Source organism: Penicillium atrosanguineum, assembly GCF_028827265.1.
Source record: "Penicillium atrosanguineum strain IBT 20685 chromosome Unknown utg000005l_segment0_segment0, whole genome shotgun sequence".
Classification (NCBI taxonomy): domain Eukaryota; kingdom Fungi; phylum Ascomycota; class Eurotiomycetes; order Eurotiales; family Aspergillaceae; genus Penicillium; species Penicillium atrosanguineum.
Window position 1 is genome coordinate 1,683,041 of NW_026623137.1, and position 23,423 is coordinate 1,706,463.

General features: G+C 51.4%; 5 protein-coding genes across 5 annotated transcripts; 2 read left to right on the plus strand and 3 right to left on the minus strand.

Moving 5' to 3' along the window:
- Nucleotides 1–7,851: 7,851 nt before the first annotated feature.
- On the minus strand, nt 7,852–9,753 carry N7443_006887 (Iwr1 domain-containing protein; the record flags this gene model as incomplete). The annotated part of the gene is made up of 3 exons (XM_056886943.1): nt 7,852–8,075; nt 8,200–9,441; nt 9,687–9,753. 3 exons carry the CDS (start codon nt 9,751–9,753, stop codon nt 7,852–7,854), a joined length of 1,533 nt encoding a protein of 510 aa, XP_056740592.1.
- A 26-nt stretch (nt 9,754–9,779) lies between these two features.
- Nucleotides 9,780–10,105, plus strand: N7443_006888 (OPT superfamily oligopeptide transporter; the record flags this gene model as incomplete). The annotated part of the gene is made up of 2 exons (XM_056886944.1): nt 9,780–9,823; nt 9,967–10,105. The coding sequence occupies 2 exons, from the start codon at nt 9,780–9,782 to the stop codon at nt 10,103–10,105; spliced, it is 183 nt and encodes a 60-aa protein (XP_056740593.1).
- A 449-nt stretch (nt 10,106–10,554) lies between these two features.
- Nucleotides 10,555–13,029, minus strand: N7443_006889 (putative differentiation regulator (Nrd1); the record flags this gene model as incomplete). The annotated part of the gene is made up of 1 exon (XM_056886945.1): nt 10,555–13,029. The coding sequence occupies one exon, from the start codon at nt 13,027–13,029 to the stop codon at nt 10,555–10,557; it is 2,475 nt and encodes an 824-aa protein (XP_056740594.1).
- A 1,629-nt stretch (nt 13,030–14,658) lies between these two features.
- Nucleotides 14,659–16,494, plus strand: N7443_006890 (asparagine--tRNA ligase DED81; the record flags this gene model as incomplete). The annotated part of the gene is made up of 3 exons (XM_056886946.1): nt 14,659–15,571; nt 15,623–16,313; nt 16,368–16,494. 3 exons carry the CDS (start codon nt 14,659–14,661, stop codon nt 16,492–16,494), a joined length of 1,731 nt encoding a protein of 576 aa, XP_056740595.1.
- Nucleotides 16,495–19,073: 2,579 nt separating this feature from the next.
- Nucleotides 19,074–19,376, minus strand: N7443_006891 (uncharacterized protein; the record flags this gene model as incomplete). Its single annotated transcript, XM_056886947.1, has 1 exon — nt 19,074–19,376. One exon carries the CDS (start codon nt 19,374–19,376, stop codon nt 19,074–19,076), a length of 303 nt encoding a protein of 100 aa, XP_056740596.1.
- Between the last annotated feature and the right edge of the window lie 4,047 nt (nt 19,377–23,423).

A 23,423-nucleotide genomic window follows, 5' to 3' on the forward strand; every position in this document is an offset into this window, starting at 1 on the left:
AAATATCTCATTCGCCACTGGGTAAATTGATATCGCAAGTTCATTTGAAAATAGTCGCTGGTGGCAATCCGTGGTTCCATACCAAGGAAACAGGGTGTGGTCTTTGGATCGGGTAATTTCCAATCCTTAGACTTCAGAGTGTGGCTTTCGGTGATCGGTCACTTTACGACTTTCTTTGTTAGAAAACGCGGCAATTCGACTTGTTGGTGGAACGGAGCGCAAATGGCACAATCTTTCAGTAGATCTTTGGTTTTTATTTGGTTTTTCAATTATTATTTAATTTTTGTGTATTTTATTTTTCTATCGCGGGGGAACTGCACAGCAAAATTACCAAAAATGACAAATTGTGGGGACACGTATTTTGAGACTCGATTCGCCATCGTATACGAGACCCATCACTGTCTAGCAGCGGCACAGTCTGTGGTCCTCAGCACAGCTGAGAAGAGAGAGAGAGAGAGAGAGAGAGAGAGAGAGAGAGATAAAGGTAAGTACTAGAGAGATAATCATGCAGAATGAGTGGGATAATCAGCATCGCGTGTATTTTCTGTTTTAGCCCAATGTTTCAAAAGCCCACCTTAGATATTAATCTGGAAATTTTGTTACATAAATTTCAAGTGAGCATGACAAGTGGATTCGGACGCTCTGACCCAGAACGTTGAAGGACCCTCTTTGCGGTTTCTCCGGGGGGTGGGGTGTCCTCAGTAGGTAGATAGAAATGGTAACCTCGCACGTCCTTGGCCTCGCGACTCAGAAAAACTAAACGAAAGCAAAAAGCAAAAAGCAAGAATGACAAAACCAACAGACAAGCGCGGCGTCTATTGGAAGATTGCTAGTCACCTGTTGTAACGCAAGCCGTGGCCCTGGGACGAGTAGACAAATAATATAAAGGGACTAATGCGGGCTCAATTTGTGCACAGTCAAGTGGATCCCTCGTTGCGTCTGCCAACGCATCTGCAGGAGAGAATCAATATCCCCGATACTGGTTATTAAACGAAGGAGTTCAGAATGAGAATGACAAATATGACAGACGTAAAAAATGGCGCGAATTGGTGGAGAAAAGTCGACTCCGAGATATAACGAACCATGGTAGACCGCGGGGATGTTCTACATTCTAGTTCTATCCTAGTCCTAGCACGGCGTTTCCGTGCACAGTCAAGTTTCAACCCGAATTGGTCTCCCCACACAGTCGAGATCAGGTCAAAGCTCCCCGGGATCGTCCACCCCCTTTGAATCGCGTGATGTCATTGCGATCGTCGGTCATCTGCAACGGCTTTCTGACAGAGACGATTTTCTTCAGCGGCTTTGATTTGACCTGATGAAGATACCCGCGTACCTAGCTATACATAGAGATACACCAAGGGCCTGTGCTCGGGGTAACGCTTCTCGAAGTGTTTTCCCAACTAGGGTAGGTCCACGAGGTAGCAGGGTAGCAGGGGAGAGTAGCCTGTCACAGGCCCCTGGTTCGAGCCCATAATTTCCCTAGGAAGGAGGACGACCTTTCTTTGTTCAAGTTCCAGGGCCTGGAGCTCCCGGCTCCGTGCAGATCAGATCAACATGGCCCCCAGGCTATAACCTGCGTGCGGCCCCCGGTTCTTGACGCAGTGGAGTCACGTCCAATGAAGAGGCTAAATCGCCGGCATTAGTCGCGTAGCCGCAGTCACTCTGGGTCATGTGATAGCGGAGATGCCGAGTCTTTCATCTCGCTTTGACTGGAGTTCCGCTATTTTCAACGCATTTGCTTATTGCCCTCCATACCTCCTCGGGCCTGGTCGCTAGGGCGTTTCCCTTTCTAGCTCTAACCCGTCCGTGGATCTCCCGGGACTCTCAGTCACATTCGTTACGAGTCATGTCGTGCATGTTGCATCCCGATCTTGGCACCAACGGCCAACCATCAGCAAGGAGCCCTCGGCTGACCAGGGTGGAACGTGGCAGAAATACAACAATTATGATCCAATCACGGAATTGAGGATCCTGTTCTTTTTTATGATGGGCTCTAAATACGCTGCACAGATGTGTCTCCTGTGGATCGACATGCCTTTTCCCCCTCCTCGTACCCCCTACAATCTACGCCTCTCTGATTTTTTTTTTTTTTAAAAGGGGGTTTTTTTTCCTTTTTCTTTTCTTATGTACTGTTTTCTTCTTTCTATGGATCTATTCGCTTTGTCTGCGATCCTCGATCCCGATTATACTTTACAATTGGACTCAATCCCATGCAGGGTACCTAGAGTTTCGGCAGGGGCTAATTTGAAATAATCCTTGAGTCAAGAATTAGCCCGCTATGGGCAACGCCATTTCCTGAGCCACCCGCTAGCGATAGCCGCCGTCTGCAGGTCGGTACCAGCCTTTTTTTTTTTTTTTTTTCTTCCTTCATTTATACGTAGTCGCACGCAATTTAGGTCGCGTACTGAATACGACGTAACTTCCCCCTTCGACTAGGATTAAGGCATCCGAGACTTTTGTTTCTGCTTTGGAGACGGGATGATCCCGGGCGAACAAGACTGTCTCGGTGTGAGGGAGGCGTCATCGAATCCACACATGCAGTTGGACCCCTGCGAATGTTGCGCAGTGACTGCGCAACAGTGCAGAGCTAACGATGAGGGGGCGGCCGTCGATTGAGCCGAGGGGAACGGTTCGGCTCACTACTCCCCACGACTATCAAGAAAGCGCGCACGTTCACTTTCCCTTTCCTATGTCTATTACCCGAATGCCTAAAGGTAATGTGTACGGTACGGTATGGTATTACGTACCTGTCGCATCACCTACCCAAAATGAATACCAAAAAAACAAGGCTGGAACCGGAAACACTGCCGCCCCGATTCATCCCTGCATAGATCCTGCTTAGATCGCGGCCCCCCGAACTGCGCCGAACTGTCACTTCTAGTACGCGTGGCATGCCGACTGTTCTGCGCAGGTTGGATTTAGGAAGGATTTCTAGGGCATTGGCCGCCCAATTGCTTCCGCGCACTCTTAGCTGTCCAATGGCGTAATGGTGGGAAACCAAATGAATGATCGTCAAAATCCCCCTAAGATCACAAGGACCAACCACTGGGGCAGCGGAGTTACTCGTCTACGAAAAAAATCACAGATCTTCCCATCTGACATTGCGCCCAACCTACGGTAGCAAAAGTGGTTCTCTGTCAGCTATTACAAAGTCTAATGCTGACGAGGACCCATCAAAACCTGGATGGATAAATTAATTTGGAAACGAGTCATGAATACAAGATTCACCACCACCAGCGAACCGCGGTACGGCCGAAGAGGAAGTGTCTCGGTGCCGACAACGGCCACCACTTTCAGCCTCATTTAATTAATAATTTGGCTGATCAGGCAAAAATCATGCAGAAGCCAAATAGGAAGTGAAAACGGCGGTGCGTACAGTAGTTCACGGCTCCACTCTTTGGCCCCCACCGTCGCACCCATTACTATATTGGGCGTAGCGGCCGTCCTACGACAAGCCATGTGGCCCAGAATCCGGCTGACCAGATCCAGAAAGTGGTGTCGTGCGCTTGTAGGTAACCTAGGCTGCCTTGAAGATCTTCTTGAACTGCAAGAAGACCCGAAATCGCCAATCCCATTTCTCTAGCATCCCCGCCTCGAAAGTAGGGGGGTGGGTGAAGGATCCCAACTTCCGTCTGACATAACGGAACTTACGTAGAAGCCGATGGAATCTCAAAAGGAACAAAGGGTCTACTCAATTCAGCTTAGCCGTCGAAAATGACGAACGTGAAGACATGGCTTAGGGCTTATGGCTGATAGCATGTGGCTCCTGCGGATTTCGACACGCTTCTGGAAGATCGACCCGCCATCCAGGAATAATACAAGATAAGCGAAGCAGCAAATCAGAATATCGGAGAGCCCAGGGCCCAGACATTATTGAACCTAGCTTCAAGATGGTGAGACCTATCGTGATATCAGATAAAGAGGTCTAGGTCACCGGTAATTTATTTCGCACCTCTTACCCATCTCTGCAGTCTCCACCAGCGGATCTGAAAATGTATTCTTCAGGCTATGGGTGGTGGAACTCGTGTTGAAGGATCCATTATCCGTTCCTATAATCTTCAGACTTCAGAAAAACTTAGTTGCAAGGTTTACAGACAGGTCCACGTCTGATTACCAAGTTAGGTAAGAGCCAAAGTATAAAGATTAATACCCGGCGACTCCTCGGCATTATTCATTTACTGTTAAATTTCTTACTTTTAGGCTTTAGTTCTAATATGTACTCTCGCTAATGACTTCCTGTACCTAACGCTAGAACGAATGCTAGTGGTCGTGCCGGACGCCTCAGCAAAAGTACGTGAGCCCCGCGCGTCAAGCCACCGGCTTTTTTTTTTTGTTAAGTGCCAATCTCGCAGGGGCCGAGCACGGGCACGTGGCTTTGGGAGCTTGGATCACCTGGAGATGAAGGTGAGCATGACGATTCGAGATGATCGTCATTCATTTCGTCACGGGAAGGTTCAAGTTCAGGGTTCTGCCCACAGCTTAGAATGTTCGTTTTGGATGGTCAACGGTCAACGGTCAACGGTCAACCTTGCATTGGCGGTGTCAACCTTCAGACTCAGGAGGCTTGACTCTGGTCTCATCTCGCTTCGCGAGTCAGATGAACCATGATCTGCCAGTAACACTGTCCCTCCACGCCACAATATAATCTTGTCTCCGCTGGGCCGCGGGTATTGGCTCCCTCGTTTACTGGAAGCTAGGGAATTATTTACTCCAGACAAGTGCATCCGCCATGAATCCTGCCGCCAAGGAGGCTGGGCAGTACCCGCCTCGACTGTGGAAGCCCGCAGGAGTCTCTGATCTCCTAAGCCGAAACCGAAGTCTTCCCATGAGGACGTCAGGGTCAGCCCAGAATCCTGGGGGCACGGGGCCTTGTCCTATCTTCATATTCGTGATACGAAGCCGTGCATTCCTTGCTCCTTCACGATGTGTCTTGGATGTCGTCAGACCGATGATCCTGTGGGCTGGCAGGGAATCCCTCTACAGGACACTGGGCACAGTAACCTAGCACAAGGGGGGTCATTGGAGACACCGTATATGTAGAGCACTCCCTCATTAGCCCAATGTGCCAGCGCTCCAGCGCTCCACCGTTCCATCCGCTTATCATGATCCGTCTAATCAGATACATCTCCAAGTTGTAACGCGAGGGGTTACAACGGCACGACTCATGATCATATGGCGGTGCCCCCCCCCCTCTAGGCCACCCTCTAAGCCAATGCTGATAATTATTTAAGCACCCAATCAGACAGCACATAGGCACTGACAACAGTCCCAGGATCAGACTAATGCTTCAACCGTCACACCGCGCGCCAGGGCCCCGGGACCGTAGCTTCAGGCTAACACTGCACAATACAGTTGACAGCCCATAAAGGGTCTGTTCTCACTCTATTCCTATTCTCGAGATTGTGTCGCTTGGATTCTTAACGGTCAGGTTTCTTGACAGGTGGGCTAGCCTGTTGTAGAAGGTCCTTTGCTTGTGCAAGAAATGAAAGTCAACGCTATCTCCGCGGGTGGGGGTATTACAGAAGTAGCACAGTAGTAGTGGTAAGTCCACTAAAACGAAGCTGTCTCAGTCTTAATATCCAGCAATCAGAAAGCCCCGAATACTTCTTACTCTCGCGACAATCCATTGAGGATATATGGTCCGCCCCAAACACTGACTCGGCCCACCTAACTAAGCAGAGCACCCTTCTCCGGCTGCCTTGTCTCGGTGATCTCCGCCCATACCACAACGAAACCAGTCTATGTATAGACTATGACAATTTTTGGCGATCACCGATATCCAATCCACCCATGATGTTAGCCTAGGTCTGGCGGTGTCGCATCCTTTGTAAATAATTTCAAATTCGAAATCCAAATCTAAAAATACTGACTCGCATCGCGGAGTTCCGATCAATATTATTCCCGTAATTGGCAGACGGGGGCGAGTTTATCGGTCCTCGGACTTTACCTCCAAAAACCTCAAAACCCGGGACGGAATTACCATTGCCCTCGGCCTGTCACAATCCACAGCCGCGCGTGATTCTCCGCCTTGCGTATTGTGGAGCTTATTGGAATTTCCAAACTGTAAATTGTCGTATTTATGGTATTCATCTGGCCCACGCCTGGATACAAAAATCCGAGATACACCCCCTTACGGTACCATACACACACAACCATTACCCCAATTTCATGCGTGTAACTAGGGGTGCGGAAAACACAGCCTGCAGAGCCGCACTCTTTGCCTTTTCAAGAAACGTTTAGAATGGAGTTTCCGCTAAGGATATCCGACATAAGCGTCGCGCAACTTCGCGCAACTTATACTAGTGTTCTGCTAGTTCCTTGAGTGATTCGGAGTTGCGAGGTCTGGATTGGGTCACTATACTCAAGAGATAAAGAGTCAACCCCACACCGAGAACCAGGACGAGGTCGAATCCATGGTACGCCCGTCCCACCCGGGCGCTCCGGGCACGGAGAACGCGGACTGATTTTCTTCAGCTGAGTCAGGCGGGATGTTTCCGATACAGGTCGAACTTGGTTGCTGGATTATTACCATCCATGTCTGGTGCTGTCGTATTGCTCAGTTGGATGAGTTGTCGGTGAGATGAGATGGGATGTTGTAAATCGATCTATTCTCAAAAGTGCTGGATGAAGTACTACGACTACGAATATCGTTAAGTATAATGTGTATCGCGATAAGCCTCAACACCTGCCCAAGTAGGCAACCTGTGAATAAAAGTGGTAAGATATCCCCGGCTTGGTACAAGGGATGTTACTTACAGCCCTACCTTCGTCCAACATGTATAGCATCATACCCTGTAAACCAACTCCTACGCTCGTACGCGCGAACGAATGAGCGGTGCTAGATGGGCGCCAAAGGGGTACTTGAGCTCGGGTCGTCTCACGGGGCAGATCGGCTGCATGGTACATGCAGAGCACACTCTTTCAGGGCATGCAGGATGACTGATTTGTATATGTTGGTGTTAAACTGGGCACGAGAGTGGGCGAATCGTGACCTTTGGAAGTTGTTGGCTTTGAGTGGCGTGATTCGGAGTTGGATTGGTTGTATTGGCTTTTGGACTGCATATTTGTTGCTTGTTTCCCAAGGTCTATATGTACGCCTCCAAGTGGTAGCTATTAATGTTCTAAGGTTGCAGTGCAGAAGCACGATGGAGCGCTAGTTATTCTTTTTGGAGCTGAGGTAGTTGCCAGGGCTTCAGATCTATGAAATATTCGATTTGGGAGGTTTATTTCAAACGTAGTTTTTGAGTTGTAGGCTGTTATTCTCTTCTTTTCGTCACCGATAATACCCGGTCCTCGACCCCGCATCGCCCCCACGTGGAATTGCCGTGACGGCCATCTCGGACCATCTTCAAAATTAAGAGTTTGTAGTCTTCAGGACCAAGGACCTTTCCGAGGCATGAAAGAGGGGCAGGGCGCCTGACCGGATAAAGGGCCATTCAGATCTCTCACAGGATCACGGAGAAAAAGGCTGACGGTCAGCACGTAGAGAAATCGGAAAGTGGTAATTCATTCGGAAAGTGCCAAGTGTTGGGGTCTGCCATAGGGTCAGGGGTCTTCAGATGGAGACCACCAACATCAAGGAGCCAGCCACAGCGGCAGCGCAGGGTAAGTACGAATTCAGAAAGCCCGCAGAAAGGATTGATTCGTCTCGTCCTAATGGAACATTCAACCTCCTGATAATCATGATTCGTCAATCTGCCTCGCCAGCCTTTTCAGCCCTGATACACACTCATACCTGGCTCTCAGCCAGCGTCAGGCCAATGAGACCAGGATAAGGACAAGTATCCGTGCAAGCTATGCGCGATTCCAATCCAGGCATGCCACCCCCACACATCACCAGGAAGTTCCCAATCAGAAGCTCTCCTCGTCGGAATCCATGCCGCCATACCGACGTTGGTATCCATATCCAGATCCGAATGGGGCGCCACCCTCATTATCGGAGTATTCGAGATCGAACTCCTCGTCATCAGACACAGCTTGGCGGCGGTATTTACTGTAAATGGCAGTTGGATCGTCATTTTCGTCTCCAGACGAAAGTTCCTCGTCCGGGTAGTCATTGGCTGGGTTATTCTCCGCTGTCATCTGGTCAGCAACGTATTCCTCTCTTTGCTTTTTCTTTGTCTCATATCTTGTTTTTCAGGTGACTATGACGGCCTGATAGGCAAAGAGCCAAGACACGGAGATTGGCTGAATACTCACCATTGGAATCGGCGTCCTCGCTATCCCATTCCTCCTCGTCATCTTCGATAAAGTGTTCCCAAACTTCCTCGTCTTCGGCTGTGATGACAATGACTCCAATGCCGCGGTTGGCTGCCTCGATCTGCTTCATCTGCTGATCGGACTGGAGTTCAGCCAGCGGGTTCGTAAGCATATCGGACTCCGCGATGGGCCGACGGATGTAGACATCGTAAACGTAGTCATCCTCGTTATCTTCCGCCTGAGCGGAAACATCCTCAATATTCGACTCGGTTGGTGGTTGAACCTCACGAGGCTGCTTCGGCAAGCGCGGCTGGACTTTCAATGGCTTCGGCGCAGAAGCAGGCACATACCGAGTTGGCTGCACAGGTGCGACGGGGCTCTCATCATGGTCAACTTCCATGTCCTGCTCCATCTCCAGCGCGACCTGTTCGAATTCACGGGCGAGTTTCTCAGATTCTTCGTCCCAGGTACTCTGCTTCGCCTGCGCAGACTTTTCAAACGTCTCATAGATCTGCTGCTTCGCAGCCGAGATAGCGTTCTGTCGCTCTTCTCTCCACCGCTTCTCAGCCTGGTTGACAACAGGTCGTTTTCTGGGCTTGACAGGTGAGACGTTTACCATGTCCTCCGCCTCGACGTCGATTTCATCAGCCGGTGTCCGACCAACGAGATCCGCAACCATCGAAGCCTGCCGGGAGTGCGGTTTACGTCGAAGCTGCTCAACGAGAACAGCCACTCGCGGTGATCCACCATCACGACGCTTCTGAACGCCACCCGAGCCGCGAAGAGAGCCCAGGCTAGGGGTACTGGACCTAGAGATCTGGAACCGACGCACTGAATGCGAGCGGCCATGCGTTGGAGCAGGACTCTGCTCTCTCGACCTCTTGACTGGAGACTCCACACGAGACACCGGCGCAGACTGGATAGTAGGAGCCGGTTGTAAGGCGCGCTTACGCTTCTCGTCGGCCGCTTTCTGCTCGGCAGTCTTCCGTTGGGCATCGCGGATCTCCGCGCCTGGAGAGGTAGCGCGCACTAATGGCACACCGCTTGACGAGATAGATTGCGGTGCTCGCTGTTTGGGGGCATACAAGCTGCTCACGGAGCGGGGACTGCGTAATAGTCTCTGCGCGGCTGGGTGTGCTGGTGCCGGGGCAGCATCATCGATATTCTTAGCACTGACAGTGACGCGCTGAAAGACAAAGTCCGTGAAGCGGCGCTTGGTCTGGTGCAGTGCAGCTTGGATGTCTGGACAGAGGGTTAGATATGCAATGGAGCTGGACATAAAAATTCCAGTGGGGCAGCGCGGGGTATATTCGAGGGGCCCGGAGTTGAAATTATGGCCATGGTGAGGTTAAGCAGGTCAAGAAACATGCATATGGCCATGCAGACAGGACTTTTGTACAGCTCCGCTGTCGCATGTAGACAAAATTATGTTGGAGGGGTCTAGATCGTGGGGTAAAAAACAAGAGTGAAAAAAGGGGATTCCGTACACAATGTCTCCACGGGCTCCTCCTCTCGACGGCGCTTGATGTTGATCTGCTCTGGTGGGAGAGCCATTGTGAATGCGTCTGGTGAGGTTGATGATGGCAGCTGGAAACGAAACCTTGGTGGTGGAAGAGGCCGCTTGGTAAGTCGAGATCGGGTTTCGTGGGTGGCACGTGATATCAGATCTCGATCAGTGATCAAGTACCAAGTCGAGTTTTTACTTCACTATTCGTTACTAGCTTGTTCATTGATCATCTTTCGTCGACTCATTTCATTCTTCCCTAGGAACTTTCCTAATTACACATCTGTAGCCCAAATCACCCGTCTCGACCTATCCCTCGAGGCGGGCGCGAGCAAGAAAATGGGTATTTTCACTGGATCGTACCACCCGATGCAACCACCCAACTGCATGCAAATGAAATAAAAAGCAGTAAAGGGGCCGATATCCACGAGACACAAGCAAAGCCCAAGACATCTTGGTGATGCCAGTTTAGGTCCGGGAACCAACCTGGCATGCTCTTGCCCATCCGCAAAATCGAGAAAGAAGAAGCAAAAAAAGCTCATAGCCAGCTAGCAATACAAAGTGATAAGCGAAGGGGATTAAAGGAGGTAGAGGTCATGGAGGAAAGAATTTTGGTCCCGGAAGAAATGGAGCCAAAACAAAAGGCAATAGAAAAAAAAAACAATGGCAAAAGAGAATGGTGTAAAAGAAGGTATTAAGACCAATACACAAAAAGAAGTCAAATGAAGAAATGGCGTCACGATCAAAAAGAACTATGTGTCAAAAAGGAAAAAAATGGGGGAAAGAAGGGAAAATGCCATTAAGTTCACCAAGGGTAATGAGTCGAATCATGCATCTTCAAGGAGAGGTGTTTATTTAGCACCAATCTCCTCTTCGGCCCAGCCAGGCAGAGAACTTTCGTTTTGAATGGCCAAGCCGAAGCCTGAGTGGTTCAGTCCACCCAGGCCGGACGAGAAGCTGGAAAAGCTGCTCTGGGGCTGGTGTGCCGCACCGGTGCGAATGTGGCTGCCTTGGCCAGCAACCGGTCCAAAGGGCTCCTGGGAGAAGGAGGGCAGACTAACGGCGCGAGAGTGCGAAGCACGAGGCACACTCAGGCTACTGGTGCTGGCAGTGGAGTGGTGACCATGACCGGAGCCGTTGCCCACACTCAGGTAGCCATTGCCATTAACCGAGGACTTGTGGGAGTGCATCGGCGCGTTCATGTTTCCGTTGGAAAGGTCGCCGTTGCTGGTGCCATGATACATAGACTGCTGTTGCGGGGCCTGGGTCTGGGCTTGGAGAGCAGCCAGAGCCATGGGGTCATTGAGTTGATTCTCCTGATCCTGCGCCTGCTGAGCAGACATCTGGTTGAGATACATGGTCAGCGGGTTGTTTGAACCCACGTTCAGTGCGCCTGAAGGAGAAGTGACATTCTGTAACGGGTGGCGGTGCTGCTGGCCATTTTGGGAGCCAGTGGAGCCCGGGGCGGGCGACAGGGCAGGGCGAGTAGGGCTCGACTGGGAGCCGGACTGGCTAAGGCTCTGCTGGAATCCGTTCAGCGCGGGTGAAGGCGACTGAGGGCCTTCCAAACCGTTGCCGTTGCGGTTCTGCTGGTTTCCACCCTGGTTTCCGGCCTGGCGCGGCGGGTTTCCGCAGCGGTCCTTGCCGAAGTTGATCTTGAACCGTCGGTATTCCTCGCGGTTGCGCATGCCCTCGATCGCTTTGATGGCGTTGGCAATATTGGTGAAGTTGACGAAAGCACAGCTCTTCTCACGCAGAGTGTTGACCAACTCAATCTCACCGTACTCGGAGAAATCCTGACGGAGGCGCTCCTCAGTCCAAGCCTCATCCAGGTTACCAATGTAGACATTACGAGAGGCGCCACCGCTGACTGCCAACGCAATGGCGGGAGGCAGAGGGCCGGAGTGCTTACCCCAGCCGATCTTCAGTCGGCGATTGTGGATCATCAGGCCCTGGAGGTTGCTCAGTGCGTAGAAAGAGGCAGCCGAGGTAGGGTCGATGAAGGTGACGAAACAGATGTGTTTATCAGGAATATAACGGATGTGATGCAAAAGACCTCCACGCACGACGTTGCAAATTTCCTCAATCGTAGTCTCAGGGTGAATGTTTCCGAGATAAATAGTTCGGTTGCCAAGGTTGTTCACACCACCAGCAGTCGTGGCCACGGCGGCCGCAGCAACGGATTGCTGTGCGAGAGCATTGGAAATCAGGTCGCGATCGGCGGAGTTCAGCACATGCGCGTAACCGGGCGCAATACCCAGGAATTGGGCCGCATTCTGCTGCTGTGTCTTTGAGACGTAAGCGCAGCGGTCCTTGCCGTAAAAGACGCGCTTGGGAGCTTGCCACTGCGGTTCCTGGGGGAGCTGAGTGACGGCCTTCATGGCATTGCTAATAGAGAGGAAATGCACGAAGCCAATCGCCTTCTCCTTAACGATCTTGACGGTGTCGATGGGTCCAAACTTGCCCAGCTCCTCGCGCAGGTTATCCTCAACAGTCTCCTCAGGTAGATTTCCGAGGTAAACATTGCGGGACGCGCCCGACTGCTGCACAGCCAGGGCGACAGATGTAGGGACCTGGGAGGGTTTACCCCATCCAACCTTAATGTCGTTCCCCTTGATGGCTAGCTTCTTCAAGATGGCGTCGGAGTGGAAGTGAGTGGCAGAGCTGCTGTCCAGGAAAGAGATGAAGGCGCAGTTCTTATCGGGCAGGAGGCGCACAGACTCGATCTGACCGCTACGCACATGGTTCAGGATTTCCTCCGCGCTTGTTTCAGCGGGAATGTTTCCCAAGTACACTGTGCGACTGGTTCCTGACAGCATTCCTGGTGAGACCGAGGCCCCAGGGCTACCCAGGGCCGCGCTACCCAGGCCACCCAACCCGTTGATGGGTGACTGGGGACCACCCAAGAGCTGGGATCCGCCTAGTCCATCAGTCGACAGCATGTGAGGGTACATGCCAGAGTTGTGCATGCCCTGGGTCGGGCTACCCAGCTGGTGCTGGTTGTTCTGGTGTCCATTGCCGTTGGGTTGCGGGAAACCACCGAAGCTAGCGAACTGAGGCGAGTGGAAGGCCGAGGGGGTTCCGGGTTGGAAGGGGCTACCGACGAGCAACTGCGAAGGAAGGAGAGGAGTAAAGTTCATATCGAAACCACCAGACATGTCGGCGGTCTGGCCGGCGGCGGCAGTATTTATAGCAGGGATATTCGCGCGACGGTTTCTCAGGGAGTTCGGATTGTTCGAGTTATAAGAGCCGTGTGAAAAGCCCGTGTCGTAATTAGGGATGAAACGAGAATGGTTCGGGATGCTTGAAGCATCCGAAGCTTGCATGGCGAGGTGAGGCTCTTCGGATTCCGAATCGGCTTTTCCCTCGAAAGGTGAGAGAAAAGCGAAGGGATGAAAGAAGCCTCGACTCGAAATGGCCAGTGAAGAGAAAGAGGGGGATATCAAGTTCACACCATTCAGGGGAGCAAGTCGCTATAATCGTAGAAGGGGAAGAAGAAAAGTCGACAAGTCAAAAGAACGACGTGTCTAGAGGGAAATGTCAATTGGAATGTGCATCACGGGCAAGAATAGGGATAGGTACCGGCTAAAGCTTTCGGAATGGAGAATGTGTATATACGGGGTGCCCCAACCAGAAAGAAAGGTCAGAGCCGAAAGAGAAAAGAAAGGGCACTGGTAAGTGTCATTAGCTGAAAAGGGACAAGTGGGATGGTAGGAGACCAGCACAACGCTGAAGAAAAAAAAAATAGGGGGGGCAACGAAAAAGAAGTGGAGTGAGATCAGAATCAGATAGGGGGTTTTGGAGGGAACGGTTAGGGAATAGGGGGAGATGGGGGGAATGGGGGGATTTACAGTGAGTGACTAGAAGAGAAAGGTGAAACGAGCGGAGAAAGGTTAGAAAAAGAATGAAAGGCAAGGAAGTGAATCCAGGTAAGGTATGAAGGGAAGTAAAAGGGGGAGAGGAAAAGAGGGAAGATCGCGCCTGGAAGGTCCAGCGCCAGTGTCAGGTCCAGGTCGAGTTCGAGTTCGAGTTCGAGCTCGAGTTCCAGTTACCATGGAAAAGGAGGTTCAAGGGGCTACCAACCCCACGGGTAACCTAGTTAGAGATATTAGCGACAGGGACCCGGAATTTATGTTTACATGTTTGGTCCGAGCTAGCTACGTAGGCCTAGGAAGCAATGCTTTCTCCAGGTAAACAGTCCCCGACTTTTTGAATGTTCCGTGGCTCCTGCAGAACTGGATCAGGCCCGGCCAATCATCGGGCCCGCGGCGTCCCTGGTATGCGAACTGCTCAGGAACACTGGGTATAGAGCCTCTCGTCCCGTGACCCTCGTTCATGTCTCTATTCTATCTAAGTATATTATATACCCCTTTCGGTCAAGTGGTGGCGGACTAGGACGGTTTCTAGCTTTGCCCATGGTAAGACATCGGGATCTTATACGGCCCTAGGGGTGAAGGTATATCGAGATACCCGACATAATTACCCAGGGATTCTTCAAACAGTACTAGTCCCAGACGATATTCTTCCACACTTCAAATTGTACAATCCAGTTGTTCCTCTGGTCTAAACTAGTACTAGTTGCGCACCGGGGCGTGGCCGCCGTCTAAACATGAAATCTCGGGGCGATGTGGACTGCCTCAGGCATCAGCGGGGAATACCCGCCAACTGCTATCAGCGGAAATTTACCCCTCCACCGACTGTGCGATTCATTCGGGCGCTGTGCCATTGACTGCAAGATAAGCGTTCGACTTCGGACTGGTATGTTCCAATGCCCTTTCAAGTATCGATTGGGCCTATGCATTACCCCTGCCCTCTTTCCTAAGTCATTTTGGTATATGACTCACATGTGAGACACACTATTAATTCATGGCCGATCCTCACAGAACATACCACTCCAACCCCGAATACTATCAATTGGCCTATTGGACCGAGTCCTTGCAGAGCCATTGCCCACCATGGCGCCTTCTATCTACATCGACGAGGACGTCGGCGTCGACGACGCCACCGCGACCGGTTCCGAGACCGCTCCTTACAAGACTCTCGTGCACGCCTTTGTGCAGCACGCGCCCACCACCGAGGGTATCCAGTATCTTACCCGCAAGTCTCAGACTGATGCTGCCGGCGAGGATGTCGACCCCGCCGCCAAGCTGGAGTGGAAGCCCGCCACCAAGTCTGCCATGAAGAAGGCCACCAACCTGTACGAGCAGCGCAAGAAGAAGGCCGCCAAGGAGCACGAGCTGGCTATCCGCGAGAAGGCCGAGGCCGATAAGCGCCAGAAGGTCCTCGAGGAGGCTAAGAAGATCGTAATCAAGGAGGATACCTCGCTGCCCAAGCCTGTGCGCATTCGTCTGGATGTCACCGACCCCGCCATCGTCAAGCTGCGCGCCCCCGGCTCCGACGAGCCTGGTACCCGTGTTCGCGTCCTCGGTCGTGTTCACCGTGCTCGTGCCCAGAAGGATGTCGTCTTCATTACCCTGACCGACGGCTATGGCTACCTGCAGTGCATTCTGACCGGCGATATGGTCAAGACCTACGACATCATGACTCTGACCCTCGAGACCTCCATGGTCATCCACGGTGAGATGCGCGCCGTCCCCGCCGGAGCCCACGCTCCTAACGGCCGTGAGCTGCACGCCGATTTCTTTTCCATTATCGGCCGCGCTGCCGGTGACAAGGAGGCAATTACCACCCGTGTCGCCCCCGATGCCGACCCTCAGACCCTTTACGACAACCGCCACCTGGTCCTCCGTGGTGAGACTTCCTCCTCCGTGATGAAGGTGCGCTCTGCCGTCCTGCGCGCTTTCCGCAAGTCGTTCGAGGCCAACCGCATGCTGGAGGTGACCCCTCCCGCCATGGTTCAGACCCAAGGTATGATTCTACAAATTTGATATAGTATACCTCTAGCTAACCCACCCACAGTCGAGGGCGGATCGACTTTGTTTGCATTTGATTACTATGGCGAGAACGCCTATCTCACACAGTCCTCCCAACTGTACCTAGAGACCTGTCTCCCCTCCCTGGGTGATGTGTATTGCGTCTGCCCGTCTTTCCGCGCAGAGAAGTCTCTGACCCGCCGTCACTTGTCCGAGTACACTCATATCGAAGCCGAGCTCGATTTCATCGTCTTCAACGACCTCCTGGACCACCTGGAGGAGATGATCTGCCGCGTCATCAACTACACCCTCGCAGAGCCCGAAATCGCCAACTACATCAAGACTCTCAACCCGGACTTCACGCCCCCGAGCCGTCCTTTCCGCCGCATGAAGTACTCCGATGCCATTGACTGGCTCGTTGAGCACAACATCCCCAACGAGGAGGGTGAGCCCCACAAGTTCGGCGACGATATCGCCGAGGCCGCGGAGCGCAAGATGACCGATATCATCAACACTCCTATCTTCCTCACTCACTTCCCCGCGGAGATCAAGGCCTTCTACATGAAGAAGGATCCTGAGGATCGTCGCGTTACTGAGAGTGTTGACGTACTCATGCCTGGTGTTGGCGAGATCGTTGGTGGAAGTATGCGTATGGATGACTGGGATGAGCTGATGGCTGCTTACAAGCATGAGGGCATGGACCCTAAGCCTTACTACTGGTACACCGACCAGCGCAAGTAAGTTCACTCAACTTATCCAAAAGAAAGAAAAGCAAATACTAATTCGAATAGGTACGGTACCTCCCCCCACGGAGGCTACGGTCTCGGTCTGGAGCGTTTCCTCGCCTGGCTGTGCGGTCGCTACACTGTCCGTGATTGCTCGCTGTATCCCCGTTTCACCAACCGTTGCACCCCGTAAAAAGCTTGGCCATGACTATGTTGGATTGCATTTCGGAGATTAATTGGGGACTCATTAAGAATTCAAGATTTTCCTTTATTTTCATCTATTTCATAAGTACTCCTGTAGTTTGGTCTGGTCTCTTTGATTGGATCTGTAGTGTATTGTTCAACTTTGAGTTCTCGAACGAGGATTTATATCTTCATAATATGTCTTTCTACAAGCAAGGCACTCCAAATTTCCGGCCAGATCTGAGTATCACTCGTTGGCACGAGCGTTTAAATGTTTGTAGCAAAATCTAATATCACGAATGGGAACCTCATAAAGAAGGAGATTAGAAAATACTAGAATGTCCTACATTCTTCTTACTTGAAAATCCCGCCAGGACATACCTAGGGAGCAACCTAGATGCTATAGATCTCGTCGAAGAATCATCACATCTTTCCATGGCCCCATACATTCCCATCTCTCATCGTGCATTTCCTGTTACCAAGCTGTCTCAAGTGAGGGAAGTTGCACTCTGTCACCTCAATACCAGACAGAGACGAAAATAAAGAACAGCATAGATTGGAGCACGGATGAATCGATTGACTCCATTGATACCGTACGTCTTAGCTGGTATACCAAATTAAATAATCTGACATTCAGGATTTGAGCTTGTGAGCTTTTCGGTCTTCAGGTTTGGTAATATAGGTTTCATTTTCCGTGTCATTCATAGCAAGTTGGAGAAACCTAATTCTGGTTCTTGTTGTTCTTCATCGTTGCGTGTCGAGTCTGATCCTTGACTCAACTCCATCAACAGGAAGCCACCCACAAATCCACTCAGTGCCTTAGAACCAGAATACCAAAAGCAGAGTCACAGCCCAGAAACCAATACTGAATGATCGATTGCTTCAGTCTGATGCTGTAGATGCCGTAATTCCCCCTTTCGCAGCAGAATCGCCGAGTCCATTAACGCGACAGTCTCTGTTTATCCTGGGAGTAAAGGTAGTTAAGACATGCACGAGCCGGACAGAATAGTATCCTTGTGATTTCCCCGAGCTAGGGCAGGGATCTCTTGATCCCAAACACCCGGTTCTCTGCTTTGAGTCTGAGTCTGAATCTGTAATGCTCACGCAGGACTGAAACTGGGCTTGTTGGAAACACGACGATGGGGGACATCTCATGTTCTGAGGGTGACTGTGACTTGCTGGCCCGGGTGTGTTCGGTCGGGTACTGGGTGTTTGGTATTTGGAGTGATGGGGAGGGGACCTGTGATGAGTCAATTGAGAAGGGGTTCGGTCTAGGTGTTAGTTCTCTGTTCATGTTGCATGTTAGGTGGGATTGAACCGATGTCGAAGAAGACAAAGATCAAGATGAAGGGGATGGAGATGATGGTGAAATGGGCTCGGGGTCTCGTGGTGTTCTCTCCGCCTGCAAGGCTAGGGCTTGCAGGGCTTGACTAGGCCATCTGTCTGGCCTCTAGACTTCCCAGCCGTCTCGTCCTCCATCACCCTTGAAACTTGGGCAACCTGGGGCCCTTTTGACAAGACAAATCTGAGAAGGATTCTGCTCTGAGGATTCCGAGAGCCTCTCTCGAGATGATTGCCCAAGACCAAGAAAGAGTTGGACGTGCTCCACTGAACGTGATACTATTGCTCCATCACCACGGAGATAGAATCCGGACCAGCCCACACGCATTCCACTCATCTGCCACTTGCTGCTTTAAGAAGCGCCTCGTGAAATACATTTCTGACCTTGTTCTTTGGTCCTGCATCAGTTCTTTTCCTCTCCGATCCGCTCGATCAGGGATAGGGTCTGGAGATAAGCACAGGTCGATTCCGAACACGAGATTATCGCGGAGACCATCTACCTTGATCCCATCGACTTGATTCATCGTTCCCTGAACATACTGACACCTGATTCGCTGCTAGCGTGAAGTCATCCAGACCACGACGCTCTGCATCCCATAGTCCCGCAACCTGACTCATAAGCAGGGTGAAACATGTCGGGTTCTCACTGGCGCATTTATGTCCCGAGAATAGCAGCCACCACGGGAAGAGCAGAGCAAGGTCATGATGATATCAGGGGCGAATTCGCCACTGCACCCCCCCCCCCCCCCTCCCTCCCGCCATTGACCATGCGTTGCTCTTCAAGGCTGATAGCTCCGTGATTTAAACAATCCCATGGATTGAGAAGGCGAATCTAGCTCAGTCCCCAATTAAGCGTCCTGCCAGGGATCAGAACCGTACGGGCCCTAGGGCACATGACGCTCTATACATCCGTGACCTTGGAGACAGTGAAGATGAGATCAAATGAGCATGGAGCATGCGACAGACGATTGCTAGATGGAAATCACGGAAATGCTCTGCGCCACTCTCGTCCAAACTGCGCCCTTCTTCAATATTTTCCCTCCCAGTGACTCTGGATCCCATTCATCGAATCCGGTTCCCGTTTGGGGGATCCTGATCTCGATGTTTTCCATACCCGGCTACTGGAGCTGAAACCCAACCTGTCCTCCCCGGCGTTAATCTCATGACGCATGACATCGCACCTCTCGTTCCTCTCGCCACTCGGAACAGTCTCATAGGAAGAGACTCGGGAGGCGCAGTAAGCGCGACTTATGTGGCCCCATTCCTTTCGGCTTTGCCCTCGCTTTCGGATTGCTGTTCGATCATGTCGAGGATTTGGCGATGGGAGCCACCCGAGCGGATAACAGAAAGCACGCGCGAAACGGATTCGTCTTCGCCGCTCGAGATCAGGCCTAGCAGCTGCTCGAGAAGGAAGTTGTAGTGCTGCAGTTCAGCTTCCATATCTCCTGGGACTGCAATTTGGTCGTCTGCTGGTGTTGCTCCTTCGATGCTGTGCGCGGACGAGTCAGCCTGGTTCGAGAAAACAAGGGCCTTCTGATGCGCCGAGATCATAGGAAGTTGTTGAAGTGATGGAAGAGGATCAAATGACGATACAGGACAGAACAGCGAGCTCGCTTACCTTGATGCTGGTGGTGAGCCTTGTTGTCTGAAGTTGCCTTCAGGAGAGCCTCCCTGGTTGCCAGGGTCGCTGGCTCCAAGCCGCGCTGACATATCTAGGCCTTGAGCGGTGATCCAATGGCCTTGGCGAAGTTACAGTGACCACAAGATTTCAATTATTGACGAAATGCCCGCACGAAAGTGATGCGGAACTGGGCGGTGGGCGATGTGTGCTTTCGGGAATGGACCCTTGCAAGCGCCTTCATGGTGAAGACGGTCAGTTACCGGACCATGGGATGAAAAGGACGCAAAAGGATAAGAAATGATACATCTAGAGTGTCAAGTGTGCTTTAAAGTAAGGCAAACTGGGAGATGCAGACGCGAAGACCCACGAGAGTGGGAGAAGGATAAAGCGGTCGGCCATACGTTGATTGAGATAGATGTGTTGTGTTCAAGCTAGACTGGCTTCGGGAGTCGATCACGAATGATACTACGTCGAAAGGATTGGAGAGAAGAGATGAGAAGAGAAGAAAAAAGATGTACGGGAAAGGTGAAAGGCTGGTGGAAAGGTGGGACATTTAAACCCATCCAAAAACACCCCCCGTTCGTCCTTCATGAGTCGATATTCCGCCAACGACTCAGCGGTGATGTCCCAACGAGACGTGGCGGATTCTATCCCCCCTTCACCAGCTTTGTGCCCAGTCTGACACCGCGTGGCCATAAAACCAGCCGTTATATCTTGTTTGTGAGTAGCTCACTAATCGTAGTCTTTTGTCGGTCCCCGGAGAAAAGTACCGGCCAATCTGCGTGCAATTTGGCGCCTCCTCGGAAAAAATGAAGTATCCCCTTCAATTCGCCTCTTGAAACCTCATCTTTCTTCTTGCATCTGTGGCGCGGTTTGCTCATTTGACGCGTCGTTATTTCGGTACCCTGGTGACGGCGTTGTATGGTTGTAGTCTCTTGGTTGTTGTCGACATCTCCCTTAGGCCGACTTGAAGAGTGCTGGATTTGGCGGTTGGTCGGAGAGAGGAACTTGCGTCAGTCACCACCTCGCGGTTTCTCCTCACACCGAGGATGAGACAGCAAGGGTGCCACCGATGGTGAAAGCTGCAATACTTTACTGATTCTTCGTCGAATGAATCAATATTGACCACTAAACATGTTTCGTATTGATGTTGTCTCCAGGAACAGATTATGCCAGCGTCAGCCTCCGACGCAATATCTGGCTTTCGCCCGCGAACAGACGATGATGACATTCAATAAACGCATTCCTTGGGATGCGTCAACTCAAACGACAGTAAATGTGCCGTGGAGAGTGGTGGTTTGATGATTTTGACGTGACCTTTCGAGCCTCGCAGGAGCACACCATGATTACAGTTCGACAGAAGGCGTTGAGAGAGTAACCGGCCATTGGCAGCATCGAAGGCTGCATAAGGTAACTCAAGATCCTTTCGCGAATTACTCAGATAAGTCCCGAGGAGTGCCTGTCGGAGAAGAACCAGCGAAACAACACGCCGTCATGGACAATCACCTTGGAACATCTCAAGGTACGATCGACCCTGGTGCCGGAGATAGCCTAGCACCACTTGACCACTTGCTGACTCGCGCCCTCTCTCTTTAGTTGAACCCAGAAGCTTTTATGGTTGCTTGCCGGCTTCGAGAGGCTGGCTTTCCCTCTTCATTTTTCACCCTGGACTCCGCCAACGACAGCGACAGCGGTTCGACCTTCATGCACACCGGTGCAACCTTCTATCTTAATTTATGATGTGCCGCACATGTCGAATCAACCAACTCCACAAATCTCGATCGATGATGCCGACGAGGAGGCCAACTTCGCATCTTTCGAACGTTCACCCTGACCTCCAACGACAACGATCCCAACATCACCCCTTTCCACGCCGTTATCTTCATTTCCAACCTTCGAAGTTTGGGATGTACAGTTCAAATGCCGTACCAGGACCTGAGCAACGCATAGCCAAATTGGTAATGTGTGCTGTTTAGGTCCTGGCCAAGTGGCTGGCTCGGGCGCGCGAAGAAGCAACGGCGTATAAAATGGAGGTTACTCTTGGACAAATGGTCATGGATATATCTAGGAGCCCAGTGAAGGGAATTGAGCTGGCCACATGGTCTGCGAGTGGGCAGGTAGTCGGCGACCTCGCTGTCACTCAGGCTATCGAAAGGATCAAGTTCCCTAAGCTTGCAGGCCAATTTCGACTTGCAAGCTGTGGTATGACCTAAGATTATGGAGAATGGCGTGCCGCATCTCTTGAACGGTCGTCCGCTTCAAGTTTAGGTCTTCAGGGTTGACACGAGTCCGTGATGACCTTGTAAACCTGAACTGGAGATTTGGCCATAGAATATGGCCGCGAAGCGTGACATGGCCGTATTTCGAACAGCTGCTCAGCCCGAGTCTCCTTCCTCGTCGAAAAAAAAGTCTCCGATGTCATCTTGGGTCCATATGGAATTCAGTTGTCCGTGTTCGCCGAGACACGACTTTGATGGGGGCCATGCTATACAGCTGTCTTCTCCTAGCGGCTGTCAAATTAGGCTCTATACACCCTCCTTATCGTATTGGTTGGGCCATCAAAGCGTCTGGTTTCACCTGTCAGGGTACGCAGTCGAATTCGCAATTTTACGGTCGAATATCAGTGGCGAAGAAACTGGTGTGCACTCCATGTTTTGTTCTCAGTTGGCAAGAGGCTATTGATGAACCGGCAAGCTTGAGTTGGAGCCTTAATCACACTGTCTCACACAGAGCTGTCACCTGAACAACTGCCCAGCCTTTGCTCTGGCTTTCCAAAGGCAGTCGAAGACTGAAATGGTCATGGAGACTCTTCAAACTCGAGTTGGAGACACATTATGTACCAAGCTGTTCAGCTGTCAACAAAAGTAGGGTGTGCGGCGGGAGGCTGTTGACTCGGATGGCCACAAAATGTCAAAGAATCTCGCTTTCCTCCTTGACGGTATGCGATCGGCCGCATTCGTTGGTTTGACCGACTCAAGCCAATAAGACGGCGATGGATGATGTCGTAAGGCTGTTCAGGATTGTTGTTTGCCTCGAGGTGCTGATGCGAATTCAAACAAGCGCCGATTATGCTGCTGCCGTTCCTCGAGCCGATTCAACCTCAATTTCGGGCGGTCTTGTAAGCTTGAATATGAATCTTGAAGGCTCGATAGTGTGAGCGGGATGGTTGGAGCGGGTGCCGGAGCGTTGATCAGTCTGTGTTAATGCCCAGTGAGAGAGGTGCGTTGGTTGGCATAATTCGTATGTACGCCAGAACCGACCTTCCCATCAACTGGATATCTTGAGATCGGCCCGGTTCTGTGGGGATGAATACTTGGAATTTCCCGATAGAGAAACTTGTGGCAAAACCAGTTTGTCGACCTCATCTCCTTGGCCGAATCAACCGCCGCGCGGTCTCATCAGTCTCTAAGCGAATTTTGTCGACAAGTTCGCGGTATGATAAAAGAGGATGGATCGTATGCTGATCGTTGACTATCCTGCATTATTGTCTTAAGAGGCACGTACTGGCTAGTCTCATTTGTGCGACGCTGGCCCAGCATCGATTATCGCGGTCCCTTCACCCGGATCCGATGGGAAACGAGTCATTGTGGTCCCCCGATGGAATATGACGGCAAAGGATGTTCAATGGTCTGCGAGACAGTAAGGTTTTGGGAAACGAAAGAATCTAAGAATCAGCCAGAAGGGAACCTGCGTTGTTATCTGGATCGTCAGTGACTTGAGGCTGAGCCTCGCGTTAGCAACATGAGATCCGCATCACGGTCGGTTTAATTATCTGATGCCAGGCAAGACCATTCAAAAGGGTAACAGACAAATGAACTGAAGCTGGCTACAGGGTTTGGTCGATGATGATGGCCTCCATCAAGACCATCATCATAAACGAGGGGTGTGGAGGCTGGGAATTGACAGGCCTCTGAACAATGCCTCTTCCCTCCGAGCAGAATGCCGACCACACTTGCTTGATGAGGCGTACTTGTCAA